General features: G+C 43.2%; 1 protein-coding gene and 1 long non-coding RNA gene across 7 annotated transcripts; both read left to right on the top strand.

Annotated features, from left to right (window-relative positions):
* The first annotated feature begins 1,609 nt into the window (after window positions 1-1,609).
* On the top strand, window positions 1,610-11,711 carry EEF1AKMT1 (EEF1A lysine methyltransferase 1). 5 transcript variants are annotated; one of them, XM_084842835.1, is made up of 6 exons: window positions 1,610-1,843; window positions 2,423-2,707; window positions 4,792-4,929; window positions 6,928-7,010; window positions 7,567-7,847; window positions 9,872-11,711. In XM_084842835.1, exons 2-6 carry the CDS (start codon window positions 2,600-2,602, stop codon window positions 10,012-10,014), a joined length of 753 nt encoding a protein of 250 aa, XP_084698961.1. In that variant the 5' UTR covers window positions 1,610-1,843; window positions 2,423-2,599; the 3' UTR covers window positions 10,015-11,711. The 5 variants fall into 5 exon arrangements, with proteins under 5 accessions (XP_084698961.1, XP_084698964.1, XP_084698963.1 ...); XM_084842838.1 differs by lacking the exon at window positions 2,423-2,707 and having other exon boundaries at window positions 1,610-1,752; XM_084842837.1 differs by lacking the exon at window positions 2,423-2,707 and having other exon boundaries at window positions 1,610-1,818.
* Window positions 11,712-11,868: 157 nt separating this feature from the next.
* LOC146349509 (uncharacterized) lies at window positions 11,869-16,345 on the top strand. 2 transcript variants are annotated; one of them, XR_014788996.1, is made up of 3 exons: window positions 11,869-11,954; window positions 14,309-14,357; window positions 16,266-16,345. It is a non-coding gene; the product is annotated as an uncharacterized LOC146349509 (long non-coding RNA). The 2 variants fall into 2 exon arrangements; XR_014788997.1 differs by lacking the exon at window positions 16,266-16,345 and adding an exon at window positions 15,018-15,106.
* The last annotated feature ends 3,167 nt before the right edge of the window (window positions 16,346-19,512 follow it).

The raw sequence follows: 19,512 nt of genomic DNA, 5'->3' as shown, positions 1-19,512 counted from the left end.
GAAGGCCTGGCGTGCTATGGTCCATGGGGTCGCGAAGAGTCGGACACGACTGAACAACAACAACAACAACAATCATGTGGCAATACGAAACCGGCTGCTGGCTGCTGTGTGAAGGAAGAAGCTGCTTTCTTGTCGAAGTGATCAACCCGACTGCATCCCCTGATATATAAAGCAGCCTTCCCCAACCGGGTGCCCTCCAATTGTATATGCTGGGCGGGGCTAATGAGAGTTGTAGTCCAAACATCTGGAGGGTACCAGGCTGGGGAAGGCTGATATAACATATATTTTGAAAAAAATAAGGGGACAGAGAGAGAGAGGGAGGGAGGGAGGGAGGGGTGTAGTCATCACGTGGTGGTGAAGGAACCGGCTGATATAAGGCTGATATAAACATATATTTTGAAAAAAATAAGGGGACGGAGGGAGGGAGGGAGGGAGGGAGGGAGGGGTGTAGTCATCACGTGGTGGTGAAGGAACCGGCTGATATAAGGCTGATATAAACATATATTTTCAAAAAAATAAGGGGACAGAGAGAGAGAGAGAGAGAGAGAGAGGGAGGGAGGGGTGTAGTCATCACGTGGTGGTGAAGGAACCGGCTGATATAAGGCTGATATAAACATATATTTTGAAAAAAATAAGGGGACAGAGAGAGAGAGAGAGAGAGAGGGAGAGGGAGGGGTGTAGTCATCACGTGGTGGTGAAGGAACCGGCTGATATAAGGCTGATATAAACATATATTTTCAAAAAAATAAGGGGACAGAGAGAGAGAGAGAGAGAGAGAGGGAGGGGTGTAGTCATCACGTGGTGGTGAAGGAACCGGCTGATATAAGGCTGATATAAACATATATTTTGAAAAAAATAAGGGGACAGAGAGAGAGAGAGAGAGAGGGAGGGGTGTAGTCATCACGTGGTGGTGAAGGAACCGGCTGATATAAGGCTGATATAAACATATATTTTGAAAAAAATAAGGGGACAGAGAGAGAGAGAGAGAGGGAGGGGTGTAGTCATCACGTGGTGGTGAAGGAACCGGCTGATATAAGGCTGATATAAACATATATTTTGAAAAAAATAAGGGGACAGAGAGAGAGAGAGAGAGAGAGAGGGAGGGGTGTAGTCATCACGTGGTGGTGAAGGAACCGGCTGATATAAGGCTGATATAAACATATATTTTGAAAAAAATAAGGGGACAGAGAGAGAGAGAGAGAGGGAGGGGTGTAGTCATCACGTGGTGGTGAAGGAACCGGCTGATATAAGGCTGATATAAACATATATTTTGAAAAAAATAAGGGGACAGAGAGAGAGAGAGAGAGGGAGGGGTGTAGTCATCACGTGGTGGTGAAGGAACCGGCTGATATAAGGCTGATATAAACATATATTTTGAAAAAAATAAGGAGAGAGAGAGGGAGAGGGAGGGGTGTAGTCATCACGTGGTGGTGAAGGAACCGGCTGAGGTAACACGGAGGCAGCTGCTTTCCTATCGAAGGAATAAACCCGCGCGCGTGGCTAACGCCGGGAGCCCACGCCGGAGCGAGTAGGGACGAGGAGGCCCCGGCTGGCCTGCCGGGGGCGAGGAAAGGCGGAGCCTGAGGGGACGGAGGGAAGGGCGGGCCCTGAGCGGAGCGGAGCGGGAGGAAGGAGAAACGGCTGGTTCCGAGGAGGAGGAGCCGATGGGCGGGCGGAGGCCCGCGTGAGGAGACGCGGCGGCGGCTGCTCGGAGGCCTGGGTCGGGTCGAGGGGCTCCCAGCTCGGCGCCTGGTGCGTGGAAAGGCTTGGCTGCAAGAGGAGAGATCAGAGAAGGGGACGTGGGCCGCCTGCCCGCCGGTACCGCTGTGCCTCTGGAGACGAAGTCGGTGTTTATTTTCCTCTGTCATAAGGCCAGAAAAGGTTGCTCCATGCCACGTGTTGGACCCAGACGTAGCCGTGCTCGGAGCCGGCGGGATTCATAACTGATTGAATCAGATCTGCTGCCTGCATGGCTAAGGCTGGGCCCAACTCCATGTCACACAATATTTTTTTCTTTAAAAACGTACCTCCGTTGCTTCAGTGGCAAACTTTCCCTTTTATTGAAACTGCCCGCACGGATCGGGGCAGCCTTTACTGATTTATTAATAATTATGGTAATTGTGTTCCAAGACATAGCCAAGATCGCTTAGCCTAGTGCACTTTAATTGTTTTCACAGTTAGGAAGGTGGAAGGATGGGAAAAGAGGGTATATGAAATATAATAGAAATAATTCACTCAAAATACTTAAATAACATAAATACTTACACTGGGCCCTTGCTTGGATCTGCAAAAATTAAGGACCGTTCTGCACATTACATGGCAGCAAGCCCAGGTTTGCTACCAATCGTACAGTTGTCTGCATTTGATAGGAAGCTACAGTCAGTGTAAGTGTTGCATGATGCTGCGTGTCTTGCTTATATAGGGCTGTTGCCAATGGTAAGCATGGGTGAGCACCTGCCAAGGGCCCACATCCGAGAACGGGCCTACTGACAAGAGCCCCCTGGACTTGTTGCTCCACCTCTTCACCGCTGCAACCTGCTTGTTCACTTACCTCTCACTCTGGCCCAGTGGTGGTAGCGAGAAGAACCAGAAGCAGTAGATGCCACTCACTGCCAGCATGCTCACAGGCTCTCTGCCTGTTAAGCAAGCAAGTGAGAAGAATGAGGAGAAAAAGGATGAGGAGCAAGAACAGCTGGTGATAATGGTGGTAAGGTAGACTCAGGAAGGGGGCCCATTGAGGGTGTCTTGCCCAGGGACCTCAAAAACCTGGAGCTGGCACTGCACTTATATAAGACGTTTTTAGCTGTACACCTAAAAATATAATGGATGAAGTGGCTCTTAAGGTTTGGTGAGTTTCATATAAGAGCTGCTTAGATCAAAATCAATCAACCATTGTATTTCTTAAACATGAAATCAGGAACCACCAAGGTGTCCTGGCTAGAGTAGCAAGTTTGAATGTGGGAAACTTGTGTTCTGATTCCTGGTCAACCATAACTCTTGTGGGTGAGTGGGATGACTTTGGGCAAGCCATTCATACAGCCCATCATATCTCATAAGATGTGAGGATAAGATTTTATAATCCCATGTATCCCACTCAAGCTTCTGGAGGAAGGACAAGACATATATATTAAGGTAATTGGCTGCGGTCCTTCCCAGAGGCCTTCCACATTCTGAAATGAGGTGGATGGGGACCAGAGAGAAGGCCTGATCAGTTGTGGCTTCCTACATGTGGAATGTCCTCCCCAAGGAGGTTTGCCTGGTGCCAGATTAAACCCTTTTTTATTTACCCAGCTTTCCTTGTCTTCTAAACTGATTTTAATGTGATAGTCTTTTTTGGTGCTGGTGTTGTTGCTTTTTAATCATAACTTTTGTGAGCTGCCCTGGAAATCTTGTTAAATTGACAAGTGGTATTAACATTTTTAATAAATAATAAATATTTTGACTATTAATAAATTGATAGTCAATTATATTGAGCCAGGTCCTGGTGTTGGCCGTGGCAGTTATGTTTATCAGCTCAGTTTATCTTCTCTCATTTATGCATAATTGCTTTTTTATCAGCTTGTTACTTCAGCTATGCTCATGAATTTATTTTTGTTGTAATTTCAATGCCTTGGTCTTCATACGCTTGCAGTATATGTAGTACGTTTTGTTGTTCAAAATGGTACAAAGAAATTGCATCCCACTAATATTTTTACTCAAAACTCAGAATAGTTATGATCCAGACAAGAATATTTTAAAACCATTTCTATAATGCACTTGAGAGAAATTGCTACAGGCATATATTTGGCATGCTTGCTTTTAATCCATAAGAGATTTTTCATTATGAAGTATGTTTAACAAAAATATACACAGATGTCTGTCTGTTAAATGAAAACATGTTTTCCTGGGAGTTGGCTGTACCAGTATTGGCTTGGAAGAGAATAATGAGCAATGCAGATTAAACATAATAATTTTGCATGTCATCTTAAAATTGAAATCAAAGATAGTTGCTTCCATTCCTAATCCTCCTTTTTTCAGCAAATTAAAATGTAACTTCATTATGAAAATAACACAGAAGGGAAGATTTTAATGTTATGTTCCTGGAATAAGCATCAACCAAAAACATCCATAGATGTATTTTTGAACCTTCATACTTCCACATTTTTTAATTAAAAAGGTTGAAAAGCTTTAGCAGAATTGGCATGGTGCCTGGGAATTGTATGCAGAGGATACCAGTTAAGTTTGTCCATGCAGAGGTGATGTAGAAAAATGTATAATGACACTTCATGTGGAGTGGTGGCAGTAAGGTCCAGGGTAGTACCAGCAGGATGCCCTAGGGGTTAGAAATATAATTATGGTTATTGGAGCTTCCCTGATCCCCCTGTCCATTTGTATAATTACTGTGCGAGATGACAGAGTGGTGATGCCTCGTTCCAGTGAATACAAGAAAGGAAGTTGTATGTCCCCATGCACCCCTTAAGTCATTTGCCCGTGTTTTAGATCAATCTCGTCTAGTTCTCTTGTGTTGTGGTAGGATTCATTTTCCTGATGCTATCAAATATTCCATGGTTTATATTGTCCTGCCTCCTCCCCTTTCCTTTCGTGTGTTCGTTGTGGACTGTTCTGGAGTAAATTCTGCTAGATGACCTACTTTTGAGCAGGTCAATTTTGAACAGTTTTTATCTTTTGAGAACTGCTTTCCTACTCAGAACACATCTTAAGATTCTTGTTAAAATGCTTTATGGCCACCATGTTTCTTTTGAAGATTCTTTTTAATTGACAAGGGGCTGTTTTTCTTTGCTTTACATCTAGAAAATGAGTGAGAGTGATGATGTCCCTCAGCTTTCGTCTGAAGCCTTGGCTGCTCTACAGGAGTTCTACACTGAACAACAGCAAAAAGAAGACATTAAGACAACAGAAAAATATCTTGGATCAATAGAAGAGAACTGGGTAAGCCAGTGCACTTTGATTAGAATACAGTTAATGGCAGTGTCCATGTACAGTGTTACAAGACCACGAGCATGCTGTAGAAAATAATGAGAAGAGATATACCCAACAAGACTGCCCAAAGTGGGAGAGCTACCATGAATGTCTGGAGCTACCATTAATGGTACAACTGGGATGTAATTTTTTACTTTGTTTTGATTCTAATTCAGCTTGATGTATTGGAAAACAGAGGAACACCTATAAGTACAGAGGATGTAAACGTTGCTGTAACAATAGAAGGCCAATCCTCTATACTGGTAGATGTACCTTCAGTATAGTTTACCATTCCCAAAATTGCAGTTTGGGAAGCTGGAAGAGTTATCTGTTTTTCCCTGGATGAAAAAGTAAGTACAACCCACGACCTGAGTTAATTCTAAGAAACAAAGCTATCCTTGCCTTAGTATAGTCAATGTAGTATGTACTTTCCATTTTTTCCCCCTATGACTAAGAACAGGGGTGTGATCTGGATGGGGGGTGGGCAAGAGAGGAGCAAAAAAATCTTAGCTGCATCCTTGATCTCAGATTTCTCACACACTCTCATCTTCCTTTTTTCTTTTCTGCCAACATGTGATCCTTTCCCCCTCCCCTACTACAATTGTTTCCCATTCTACTTCTCTCTCTGCCCACTTATCTTGGCTCATCTGGAATTGAGGCCGCTAGTTCTCAATGAAATTCTCAATGAAGGAGGGCTTTTTCTGTTGTGGCACCCCGGCTCTGGAATGAGCTCCCTAGTGAGGTTTGCCTGGCGCCTACATTGTACTCCTTTCGGCGCCAGGTGAAGAAGACCTTTTTATTTTCCCAGGCATTTTAGCTTTCTAAATTTTTATCTTTGCTGTTTTAAATCTGTATTTTAAACTCTTGTACTTCTGCTAGGTTTTATTGTGGTTGTATTGTTATATTGTGGTTTTAATGTTCTATATATTTTAAATTGTTTTATTGTGTGTTGTTTGGTTTTAGTTTTTGTGAACCGCCCAGAGAGCTTCGGCTATTGGGCGGTATAGAAATGAAATAAATAAATAAATGAAATATATTTCTAACCCACACACCTGTCCCTATTTTAAATACTGGCCACACAAATTATGAACATTATTCATGAGTGTGTGCCCACCATCAGTTCTTTGTTAAAAAGTAAAATCTAATCCGAATATATGAATTCTGTTTGTCTTGACTTTATTTTTACCTTGTGGACATCTAACTAGATTTTGTCAGCATTTCAGTACAAACAGTGCTGGTTTTTTAAGATTCAAATACAGATTTAGGGTGCAGTCCTGTGTGTGTTTAGACAGAAAACATCCCACAACTTCCAGCATTCCCCAGTCAGCACGGATGGCTGCAGAATGCTGGGAGTTGTAATACTTTTTTTCTGTCTAAACATGCATAGGTTTGCACTTTTGCAGAATTAAAAGGAGGCTTTTCAGAAGTAAGATTTCCTGTTTAACAAATTGTCTAATTTAACAACTGCTTGTAAAAAAACTTATTATGGCTGCTTTTCCCTCCACGCCAACAGCCAATCCCCTAACTCCCATTTCTGCCCTCTCTTGTACCAGAGATGGCCTTGTACTCAGCCATCTCTGGTCTGTTCATTGTATCATAGAATAGTAGGGTTGGAAAGGGCCTATGAGACCATCGAGTCCAGCCCCCTCATGTACCTCATCTTGTTCTTTCCACAGGACCCCGGGGAATTCTGCCTTGAAAATATGCATGTTGTGTTTCTGCTGTCACTTGCTCTCCCCTCATTCTGTCTCCTTTTTTTGTGCATGTCCTTTGCTGGGGAACAGTGGTGTGGAAAGTGAGAAGAGCAAGACTATTGAATATCTGTAGGCCATATGTGGCCATGAACTCCATTTTGCTTAGTTGGTCTTTCATATTTTCCCCTTTCTCTTAGTTAAAGAGAAACTAAGTAGTCATATACTGAACAAGAAAAAGATATCACTGGTAACATTTGTACTTTATTACCCCCAGCAACTGAGCCAGTTTTGGTATGATACTGAAACTGCACTCCATTTAGCTAATGAGGCCGTAAGAACAGTCGGAAGAGGTGGCAGGTAAGTTGTACTGGTTTTATAAATAGGCATCATGAAAATATTGGAAGAATACTTTTTCCTGGTTCCTTCGTGGTATGTTAATATATCAACGTTTTGGTAGCATGGAACTACAGTACAGTGTTGACAGTGATATGGTTAAAGCACAGGACTGACAAATGGGAAGCATGAATCACTGGGATACTGCTGGTCTTTATAATTTCTACATCGCATATAATGTGCAAAGACCTCTGCTACGGTGTCTGTCACCCTCACAATAAGGGTGATATACTTCTTTCACGTGAGAGGTACAGTCCACTAGAGGATGAGTATTTTGTGTTTTTTGCATGGATGTTGCTTGTAAAGTTAGTGATGCTGCAATCCTATACACACTTATCTAGGAGTAAATCCCATTGAATTCAGTGGGTAGGCATCTTTGCATTTGTGTGATTGCAGAGTAAAAATGATCTTCAAGGGGTCAAAAATACCTAAATATTTATGTTTGGGACAAGTTCTGAATGAAATGTTTTGCATCTGTAGTATCTGAGTTTCTTCTGCAGCTGTTTCTTTATCTTTTCAGGATAGCATGTGTTAGTGCACCCAGCGTTTATCAAAAATTGAAAGAGCTGGATAGCAAAGATTTTTCAGCGTGTATATTGGAATACGACCCACGATTTTCTGTGTATGGAGATGAATATGTCTTCTATGATTATAACCACCCTTTGAATCTTCCTGCCAACCTCGTAGCGCACAGTTTTGACATAGTCCTAGCAGATCCACCCTACCTGTCTGAAGAATGTCTCAGAAAAACTACAGAAACTATAAAATACTTAACTAAAGGAAAGATTCTGCTTTGCACAGGTATAGCATTCCTTGCTTTTAAGACTACTTTTTGGAATGGGGGTAACAGCAACTCATAATACCTTATTATCAATATTATTATAGATCCTGCATTCATTTAAAACAAGTCTCCACAACTCATGGGTTTGGACAGAATCTTGATAAAAGTAACTGCAATGGGAGGCCTGGAACCATTTCAGTGACCACCAGAGGGCTCTTCTGTAGCAACAGCATCTTTGTGTAATCATTCCCCCCACCCCCCCAGTTTAGTATGTAAGTGGGGAAGGACATACAGTCAAAAGTGACAAAGGGAAGTAGCATTAAGGGAGTGCAAGGGCTTAATTTGGAGGCATAATCCTTGGAAACAGGGAAGAAAGGGTCAGCGGAACAGCAGCAGTGTATAAGGAGTTTCAAGAAGATAACTGATTGTAGAGACGTGTTTAAATGAGGAATTGATAGGAGTTTGAGAAAAGTTGTGAAGAACAGGATAGTTCATCCAGGAGCACTATAGTGGATATGATGGAAATTCACAAATTCACTGAAACACAATTTATATACGAGCACCATATTCCAACAGCTCTTACCCTACACAGTGCCCCATATGCATCCATACCAGATCCTCCCCCTGCCCCTGCTTTCTTTTCATAATAGTTTATTTTAACAAAATAGATTATTTATATTATGCAGTGGTTTTGAAATAAATAAATCCATCCTAAGCTTTGGATCATGCAGCATACATGGCTTTTGCTCTTCAGAATTATGTTCGCTTAGAGACATTTCTGTTTGCAAGGATACTAAGATCACATACTAGAAAGCTAAGGATGCAATCCTATGCATTTCTTTATAAATAAGCACTATGGAACGATGTGATATTTACGTCAGAGTAAACTGTTTGTTTTTTGGAGGGATTTGCACCCTGCTCTTCAACAAGTTCCCTTGGCAGCTTACAAAGAATTAAAATTAACAGTAAAAAAAATATTAAAATACAGCAAACAGATCTATATCAGCATTTAGTGGTATGTGATGGTATATTCTGTAAGTGTGGGGTATCGGTTGTTCTGTTTTGTTTGGGAAATTTTTCATTCAGTTTGAAAGGATGCCTTAAATAAGCCCAAAATGTGAAGTGAGGGAAGCAGTACCAGGGGTGGGGGAAGTAGTTGTCATTCAGGGCAGGGTTTTGACCCTTCCCTGTGTGGGCTACACTATTTGTACACAGGCTGCAGTTTTCTTTCTGCCATGTAGACCAAAGATAAATCAATGTTGTCTTCAGATAGGTGACATATGATTTGTGAACGTCGTATGTGCTAAACGAGCCCACCAAGACACATACAAACATCTAGAGGTGATATACTCTCAGTGATAAATGTGAGTGTAGTCTTTTTTTATTTGAAGGAATACTCTGAAAAGTGTCATTCCACCCCAGAAGATGTGCTAGAAAAACTTCCTGTTAGAGCAGTATGACGATGGAACCAATTAACCAGGGAGGTGGTGGGCTCTCCCACACTGGGGGCATTCAAGACGAGGCTAGACAGCCATCTGTCAGGGATGCTCTGACTTGGATTCCTGCACTTAGCAGGGGGTTGGACTCGATGGCCTTGTAGGCCCCTTCCAACCCTACTATTCTATGGTTCTATCCTTTCAAACTCCCCCTGCCCCTGCTTTCTTTTCATTTTGGTTTGGAAACCAATCAACTCTTCACTGATTTACAAATAAGAGAGGACTTTTGTGAGAGGATAGAGGATGCTGGGAGGAAGAAAAACAGGAGCCCTGGAGAAGTAGTTAAAAAAGAGAGTTGGATTATTCCATTGCCTTGCCATAATAGGTAAATGAAACCTCTATGTTCAGAGGCAGTGTACCTTTGGATACCAGTTGCAGGGGAGGGGGTACAGGCAGCGAGGAAGGACTTGTGCCTTCATGCCCTGCTTGTGGGCTTCTCAGAAGCCACTGTTGGAAACAGGATGCTGGTCCAGGTGGATCCTTGGCTGTTCTTATGTTTTTGGTTATCATGAAGCCTTGCTTTTTTGTTTTGTTTTTTTCTGCTTCAGGCTCAGTCATGGAGGAATATGCTGCCAAGTATCTTGGAGTGAAGATGTGCAAGTTTATTCCAAAACATACTCGAAACTTAGCCAATGAATTTCGATGCTATGCAAATTATGATTCTGGACTAGATTCTGATTCTGCCTCCTGATAACACCCATAAAAAATTGAAAATATTTCAGTCGGGGGCATCTTTCCTACTCTGGCGACGTGAACATTTGTCACTCTTTTTTGATGGTTTGTTTTTGTGTACCATACCAAACAGGAGAATTGGAGTAAAAGAACTCAGGTGACTTGTAATACCATATATAATTTTGTCTATCATAACTTGTTGTTTTTAAAGTACTTAAATAATTTGCCACACACTACCGTGTACAGAGCTGCTATGCCTGTCCTAAAAAATATACAAGGTCTGGTCCTTTATGAACGTAATGGATGTTTTATAAAATGCTAGGAAAATACCTATATTCTTTCATTGTACATGTTCCTTTACAATCTTTATTCAGGTTTCATTGGTAGCCAGTGGCCTACTTCTGTCGTGCTACTGGGAGTGGAGGAGGCAGAGCTGCTTTGCCTTCTCCTTCATTCCTTTTTCCTTCCTACACCAGGCTTGCAGCCTAGTCCTGGCAGGGCAAGGCTGGATGAGGTAGAACTCTCCAGTATACATAAGTATGTGGCCTGTCCTGATGGCTCCTCCATCCAGAAGATTTCCCAGCCAAACTGAAAGGCCCAGCCCTTCTCTACTGCTTTTGATAATTCCACTGGGCAGCTACAGTGAGAACAAGTAACTTGTCTAAGGTCCTCTTAGGAGTTTATGATAAGCTTAAATTTGAACTTTGATCTGGTTCCAGCACTCTTATCTGCTGCACCACACTACCATAATTCACTTATTCTCTGTTCCAAGGCTTGTCAGATGGGTAACTAACCAAAATTCAGTTTCCAAGGTTTGTCATTTTGAGTAAAGCTGGCACTTAACTCATATTTCTGTGGATTAATTACAATTGACAGAACTGTTCGCCTTAATTTATCCTCTTGTCACTTAAAACGTATTCCCTAGATGCATTACATTTTAAAACACCATTTCAGTTTAAAGATGTACTTTATCCCTTAAGTAAGAGCTTCCTTAATTTAACACATTTAGAAATGTACTAGTGTTTCAACATGTTTGAATATTTAAAACAATTTCCTACTTCCTTTTCATAACAAGATATGCATTTTTCATTATGAATTGCCACCTTGTAATTTTAGCCTGTGATAAATTATTGCTATGCTTAGAGAGGAAAAAAATAAGGTTTTATTAACTTGTTAAAATGTTGCACAGAAATTAGAGGCTATACAGTGGAAATGGTATGTCAGAAGTTCTGGTTTTTTAAGAGCACGTTTTAGGCTGTTATTAGGCTGACATTAATTTTCCAGATGTATTGTAAGCCTGACTTTCTCGTGTGGTTGGGTAGCAAAATACTTATTTCCTAATTAGGAAGAGTGTGACCCTCATCAAATACTCAACACATGTCTCGCAGCATTTTACCCTACGAAATGCGAACTAATTACATTTTTCTCTGGACAGGGCATAGGCCATTAAGCACTCTGTTTGCTCAACATTCATCTCATGGGAACCTTTAAAAAAAATTATGGACCTTTTCTAAATGGAAGTTGAAATTCTATTTACAGTACTAACTTCCTTTTGCCAAGTCTGATTACGATTTCCTCAGCAAGTCTCACGTACTCAGCATTATGATACAGGCTGATCATAAATTAATATTTACATTTGCCTCTTTTAATGTCTACCGAGTGTTTACTATTTCTTGTGTTGCCCCAATCCAATTAATAAACTCTATTCAAAATTAATTTCCTCATTCACCTTTTTTGGTTCCATCCAATATCATACGCGCAGACTTCCCCTACAGATCTGTTCCAGAGAGTTGCCCAACCCTCTCTGGTGGATTTTGGGAGCTGCACACAGGAGGGGGATCTGTTCTGCCAACGGCTTCTGCTCCGTTGGCATCTCACCCTCTGGATCTCACCCTCTGTTGTGCTTATTGGAACAAACTGGCGTTACTGCTGCTGCTTCGTGGATACAGCAGAGGCATGGTAAGTTGAGCGATGGCCCATTTCACTGTACATTTGAAAGCATATGGTGCCTAATTTGCTAAAGGCCCAATCCTATGGGTAGCAACCTGGATGCTCGTAAGCCCTCTGAGCTCAGGGTTTTTCAAGCATTCTGTGCAGGGCGGGAGGAGCAGCGGCAGCGATCTTCGCCTCCCTGTCCTCCGCCTCTGTATTTTAGGTAAACTGGATTTTTTGCCCGCCTAGTGAAAGCATCTCAGAGGGGGAGGGAAGGAGGCTTCAGAGGCCCCAGGATAGCTTGTATCCTGGCCTCTCCAGGCTCCTCCCCTCCCTACCTTTCCCCCCTCTCCGAGGTTGTGTTCTTAACCTCGGAGAGGCAGCTGGTAGTTCTTCCCATGCCGGCTACGAGGGGGGAGTCAGAGCTAGGATTCTCCCCTCTGAGGCTGGAGCACTGTCTCCAACCTCAGAATTGGTAATCTGAAATATCAAACTCTCTCTAGGCACCATAGGATTGCTCCCCAAGTTTCTTTAACATTGTTAAAAACATGGTTACTGTTGACTTACTAGCCCTCCTCAGGCATTTGGAAAAAAACGCTGGAGAGGAGATGGGGATGCGTGCTGTAACTGAATTTGGCTGAACATGGCTACAATCCTCTGCTTGATCCTGATTCTTCGTCTTCCTGATCCTGGGGAGACTGTAACTGCATTCAGCCGAACACAGTTTATAGCATCTGCTCAGACCTTCCCTGCCAACAGGGAAGCTCTGGGGTGAAGGGAGCGGAGCTGGAGCGCACATCCCCATCTCCTCTGAATGTGTTCCATTTCTGAACACCTGGATAATGTTTTCATGCCATGTGCTCCACATGCCTAGTTATTTATGCCTCAGGAGCAATGGTTAGAATGATTAAATTTCAAATTTTTAGTGGGATAAAGCCAGTACGTTTCTAGCTGTTGTGGTGGTGGACATCAGCTTAGAAGCATCCTATAAAGTTTTGTAGCTATGTGGAGGCCGCTATAAATGCTTCCTGGGATGCTTGTAGACAAGGCTTTTATTGGGTGCATTAAAAACAGGGCAACATGTCCTACTAATTGTTAAGACCTACAAATGCCTCTAAACTGCCTAAAGCCTTCAAGGAGCTTTGGAGGTGAAGGAGGAGAGGTTTTGAGACTACCCTAACCACTGACTGAGTTGTCGTCCTAATTGGGGGTTAGACTGTTGGCACAGGGGCCCTCAGAACAAAAGAGGCTGAATGCTGTTGCTGCGAGCAAGAAGGCAGCACAATTGCAGTGATGATAGGTTGAAGGGAGGGGTGCCTTAGTGCCCCTCACCTGCCAGTCTAGCAGATGATCAGTTCAGTTACCGGGAGGAAAACTGCAACCAGACTCATTTTAAACAACCTCCTCCCCACCACCTTAACACAACACTGCAATAGTGCTGCCGTAAAATAGCCTTGAACAAAGGGTCTTCAAATGGAGACTGTAGTGTGTAAACGCCAAATGATCATGCATCAAGCAGTTCAGCAATATCATCTGTGGCTTGAATCTGGATAAAGGGTGTTTTTTTTTAATTAGACTACAAGAGTCAATACCAGGATGTCTGCTATCACCAACAACTGTTCTATGAATGCTACTGTTCATGTAATCACCATACTAGGGATGGGGAATATCTGGCCTGCGGGCCGGATATGGCTTACAGGGTTTCCCCACCTGGCCTGCTGGCTTCTTCCCCCAGCCCTACCTATTCTCCCAGCAGGGAAAAGCTTGTATACTTTCTACATTTCATATCTCTCTGACCTCACTGTTTACAGTTGCCTCCCCAATCACATGTAACTCAGGATAACACTTGGTGCATCTGATGAAGTGGACTGTAGTCCAGAAAGTTTGTCATAATAAATTTGCTAAGGTGCCACAAGATCCTCTGTTACTTTTAATATCAAAGCAGTAATCAACTGTCCCTTCAGTCGATCAGGTGAACGCTTCATATGTATAAGTAAAAACAATGCCCAGGCTCAGTCCAAGCACTAGCTCCCTCAATAACCATGGCTGTGATCTGGAGAAGTCTTCACTGAGCCTCCCCATCTCCATCCCCTCCCCTCTTGGAGTAAAGGATGAAGGGAAGTTGTGCTCAAATAGGAATTTAGGCATTTCTTCTCTGCCTCATTCTTCTGCATAGGGAAAATTAAGGGGCAGTCCTATACAGGTTTAGACAGGAAAAAGTCCTACAACTCCCAGCATTCCCCAACCAGGGAGTTGTAGGACTTTTTTCTGTCTAAACAGGCATAGGATTGCACCCTTAAAGAGGTGCCTAGCTCCCATCCTATGCTGGACAGATACTGTTTACTTTGTTCAGCCTTGTGTTCCTATCTCCCGATTTTTAGAAGCTGCTCCCTCCAATTAGCCCTGAAGAGCGTTCTGTCATTCTACAAGGTAAAATCTAACATTTCCCACAGGTCTTTGACCTTGCTATGTTCTGTGTGTGTGTATAAATGGAGTTGGGAGGAGAGGGTACTTTTGAAGGTGAATGCTCTGACTCTTCAGGCAACCTTGCATTTCAGCCCTTCCCATAACTATAACATCTCAACTGCTCAGCAGCCCTGAAGGATGCATTCTACAGGTGACAGCCATCTGTGCTTTAACTTATCCACCAACGGTTTTTAAATTTTAACATGAACTGAATTCTGAAATAAGAGAGCAAAAGAGAACATTGGATACATATGCCTTGGCATAAAACCTTCAATACTTGAGTCTGGTTTCTATTCAATATCTCAAAACTCCAGACTGAGACCATACATTGGCTATTCTTTGAAAGCTTGTCTTTATTTAAGTTGCCAAGTACTCTGCTCTTTGAGCGGAACAGGTTTCTATGCAATAATAGATCAGTTCCCCATGCAAATTCATTTTCATATGCTGCCCCCCCCCCCCCAGCCTTCATAAGTACTTGTGGCTGGTTCATGCGTTTTTTTACATAGCCACGGCCTTTCTGCAGCATATGTTCATAAGGACAAATTCAAAATGTGAACCCAGGTAGTCACAGATATGGCCAAGCAGCAAGGCCCCAATATCACTTGTGTACTTTCCAATATTGAGGGTGAGCAACGGCTTGAAGGGAAGTGACTGGAAGCCGGACGTGGCATGGCTACTGGAGGGCGGAAGCAAACCTGACTCGGCAACAGCACCCAACAGGAAGAATAACAAAGAGGTGTCTGAGCAGGAGACTGCATCTCCCACCCTGATCCCTGGCTCTTGGCCAACAGGCACAGGCAACATTTTCAAACCTTTATTCCTGATAGTCCAGAGTTTCCTTGGAAGCTTATCGGGGGCTCCTCAAAAAGAAAACAGCACACAAACTTCCCTGATGGAAAATTCCCACTGCTACCCATCATACCCCAAAATGGATGAGAGACCTGGAGGCTCTCCAGATGCTGCTGGACTACAACTCCCATCATTACTGACAGCTGGGTGATGGGAGTTCAACATCTGGAGCGGCATAGGTTCTCCACCCTGACATGTGCAACCGTAGGTAAGTGTTGGGTGTATTCCAGGGTGCAGCGGTTCACACAGAGCAATTGTGAGACTCGGAATTTTCACCTGTGCTCCACCAATGCTATAAAGTTGTTACAAACATCTAAATGCCCAATGCTGGATATTGTGGCACAAGATTGTTGGCTGTGTTGTAAAATTCCCCATGACAGTTCTATGAAAATCCTCTGTGGCAGATTACTTTTGGACTCTGGAGCATGACTCCACAATTTGAACCTTCTCTAGCGTATTCCGGAGTGAACCCCAATGAAGGAAAACATTTTCCTGGCATAAAACGACTCTCAAAACATGCACAGCTGCCAGAGAGTGCTTGCTTTGAATTGCTTTTGCAAATGAGTTCTGGACTGGGTTCAAGACATTTCCTCCTTGTAAAGTGAGGACCACTTGAGAGCCTTCAAGTAATGCCTGCAAACTTTCCCTCTTTTCCTGTACTAATGTTGGGCATGCAGGGATGCTGCAGGGGTTCACACACTTGGGCTGGGAAGTAATCTAAACGGAATGTTTAGCTGGAAGAGCTGCAGCTTGGTCTCTCAGTGAGGGACAGAGCGGCACCAACTGCATCATGTGGCATGTTTTGTAGAAATGGGACATGTTAAAGGTTTAACCTCTGGCCTGTGAGCTTAGGGTACCCACAAATGCAGTGGAGGGCTGAGCTCCAGCAGGGATGTTTCTGAAGTTCTCATGTAAATTGTTCACTGGATTTTGGAGATCTGAATTAACTAGTCTTATTTCCAAGGTGGAACCTGTGCATTAACATCTCACCATTGTTCTATTTTATTTCCATATTTTGTGCAGAGGAACACAAGAGGAAGCAGCCTTATAATGGATCGGACAATTTGTCTATCTAGCCCAGCACTGCCTAGGCTGACTGTCAGTAGCCCTTGAGAGTCTCAGGCAGAGGGTCCTTCACATCTCCTGGGACCTTCTGTGAGCAAAGCATGAGCCCTACCAGAGTCTGCCCATGTGAGAGCACAAACTACTGTGTATGTGCAGTTTGTTGCATCTGTTAGGACAGAAATAATAAAGGAACAAAATGGGAGAAATCCTTTCATCGCTAGGCTCCATACCTTTCTTATGGAGAAGAGAGGATTTTGGCAGGTATAGTTTGTCATGCCCAGGGGGGAATCACAGAATTCTAGAGTTGGTAGGGACATCGGAGGCCATCTAATGCGACACCCTGCTCAGTGCGGATTCTACTACGTACGTTACAACTACAGAACCCCTGATAAATGGCTGCCAGTGCTTAAATGCCTCTAGCGAAGGAGAGCAGACTGCTCCACTGCCAAATAGCTCTTACCATTAGGAAGTTCCTCCTAACATTTTACTGAAATTGGTTGCCCTGCAATTTCCACCCATTGGTTCTAGTCCTGCCCTCTGGAGCAACAGAGAACAAGTCTGCTCTGTCTTCTGCAGGACAGCCCTTGAGATATTTGAAGACAGCTATCATTTCTCTCTCCATCTTCTCTGCTTTAGGTGAAATAGAATCATAGAATAGTAGGGTTGGAAGGGGCCTATAAGCCCATCAAGTCCAACCCCCTGGAATCTAAGTCAAAGCATCCCTGACGGATGGCTGTCCGGCTTCATCTTGAATGCCTCCAGTGTGGGAGAGCCCACCACCTCCCTAGATAGTTGGTTCCATTGTCTTATTGCTCTAACGGTCAGGAAGTTTTTCCTGATGTTCAGCCGGAATCTGGCTTCCTGTCACTTGAGCCCATTATTCCATGTCCTGCACTCTGGGATGATCAAGAAGAGATCTTAGTCTTCCTCTCTGTGACAACCTTTCAAGTGCTTGAAGAGCACTATCATATCTTCCCAGTCTTCTCAAGGCTAAACATGCCCAGTTCTTTCAGTCTCTCTTCATAGGGCTTTGTTTCCAGTCCCCTGATCATCTTTGTTGCCCTCCTCTGAACCCTCTCCAGTTTGTCTGCATCCTTCTTAAAGTGCGGTGCCAAAACTGGACACAGTACTCCAGATGAGGCCTAACCAGTGCTGAGTAGAGGGGAACTAGTACTTCACGGGATCTGGAAGCTATACTTCGGTTAATGCAACTCAAAAGAGCATTTGCCTTTTTTGCAGCCACATCACATTGTTGGCTCATATTCAGCTTGTGATCCACAACAATCCCAAGATCCTTCTCGCTCGTAGTATTATTGAGCCAAGTATCGCCCATCTTGTAACTCTGCATTTGGTTTCTTTTTCCTAGGTGCAGAACTTGGCATTTATCCCTATTACATTTCATTCTGTTGTTTTCTGCCCAGCACTCCAGCCTATCAAGATCACTTTGAATATTGTTTCTGTCTTCCAAGGTATTACCTATCCCACCCAATTTTGTGTCATCTACAAATCTGATCAGCATTCCCTGCACCTCCTCATCCAAGTCATTAATAAAAATGTTAAAGAGCACTGGGCCCAGGACTGAGCCCTGGGTTACCCTGCTCGTTACCTCCCCCCAGTTTGAGAAGATCCCATTGATAAGCACTCTTTGAGTCCGATTCTCTAGCCAACTGTGGATCCACCTGATAGTTGTTTCATCAAGCCCACTTTGCTAATCAGGATATCATAGGGCACTTTGCCTAAAGCTTTGCTGAAGTTGAGGTCTATTATGTCCACAGCATTTCCACAGTCCACAAGGGAGGTTACCCGATCAAAAAATGAGATCAGATTGGTCTGGCAGGATTTGTTCTTGACAAATCCATGCTGCCTTTGAGTAACCAAGGTGCTTACATGTTGATCACTTTATAACCTACTCCAGAATTTTCCCAGGGATTGATGTCAGACTGACCAGTCTGTAGTTCCAGGTTCCTTCTTTTTGCAGATAGGGACATTAGCCCTCCTCCAGTCATCTGACACGTCATCTGTCCTCCATGATTTCTCAAAGATAATAGACAGTGGTTCTGAAAGTTCTTCTGCCAGTTCCTTTATTACTCTATGATGCAGTTCATCTCGCCCAGGAGATTTGAACTCATTCAAAGTAATTAGGTGTTCCTTGACCATATGCCTATCGATCTCAAGCTACAATCCTGCCCCTTCAGCCTGTGCTTCGCCTTTGCCAGGGGGGGTCATAGACCCTCTTTTGGGAGAAGACTGAGCTGAAGTAGGAATTGAGCACTTCTGCCTTTTCCTTGTCATCTGTTATTGCTTTGCCATCATCATTTAATAGCTGAACCACCATTTCTTTCCTCTGTCTTTTACTATTCCCGTAGCTGAAGAAAGCCTTTTTGTTGCTTTTAGCATCCCTTGTTAACCTCCACTCGTTCTCAGTTTTAGTCTTCCGGACGCCTGCCTGTACTCTTCCTTTGTAGCTTGGCCTTCCTTCCACTTCCTTTATGTGTCCTTGATTTCAGGTCATCTGTAAGCTTTTTGTGAAGCCACATTGGCTTCTTCTGTTGTCTTCCAGGTTTTTTCTTGTTGGAATTGTTTGTAATGGTGCCTTTGAATTTCCTTTTTTAAAAACTCCCACCCATCTTGGACTCCTTTTCTCATTAGAGTCACTTTCCATGGGACCTTACTTATCATTGTTCTGAGTTTATTGAAATTGGCTTTCCTAAAATCCAGGGTATGTGTTTGGATACACTCGGCTTTTGCTTCTTTTAGAACCAAGAACTCAAGTATAACATGGTCACTTTCCCCCAGAGTTCTTGTAACTGTTACTTCATCCACTAAGTCATCTCTGTTGGTTAGGATCAAGTCAAGGACAGCCGATCCTCTAGTTCCTTCCTCCACTTTCTGTAGGAGGAAGTTATCAGCAACACAAGTCAGGAATCTTTTGGAGGTGCCATGCTTTGCAGAATTTGCCTCCCAACAAATATCAGGGAAATTGAAGTCCCCCATTGCTACTACATCATGCTTCCTTGAAACATTGGCAATTTGCTTTTCAAAAGTTTCATCGTCTTTTCCTTGATTGGATAGCCAGTAGTAGACTCTGACCACCATGTTCCTTTATTCTTTGCACCATTTATTTTAACCCAGATATGTTCAAGTTTGACATCATCCTTAAAATGGGGGAAAGCTGCACCTGTTGAAATTTGCCTCATCCTCTTTG

The sequence above is a fragment of the Heloderma suspectum genome, chromosome 3 (assembly GCF_057233095.1).
Source record: "Heloderma suspectum isolate Gila_16-S chromosome 3, 16-S_ref, whole genome shotgun sequence".
Taxonomy (NCBI): domain Eukaryota; kingdom Metazoa; phylum Chordata; class Lepidosauria; order Squamata; family Helodermatidae; genus Heloderma; species Heloderma suspectum.
Note: the sequence above shows the minus strand (reverse complement) of the source record. Positions and strands in the feature narration are given on the sequence as shown.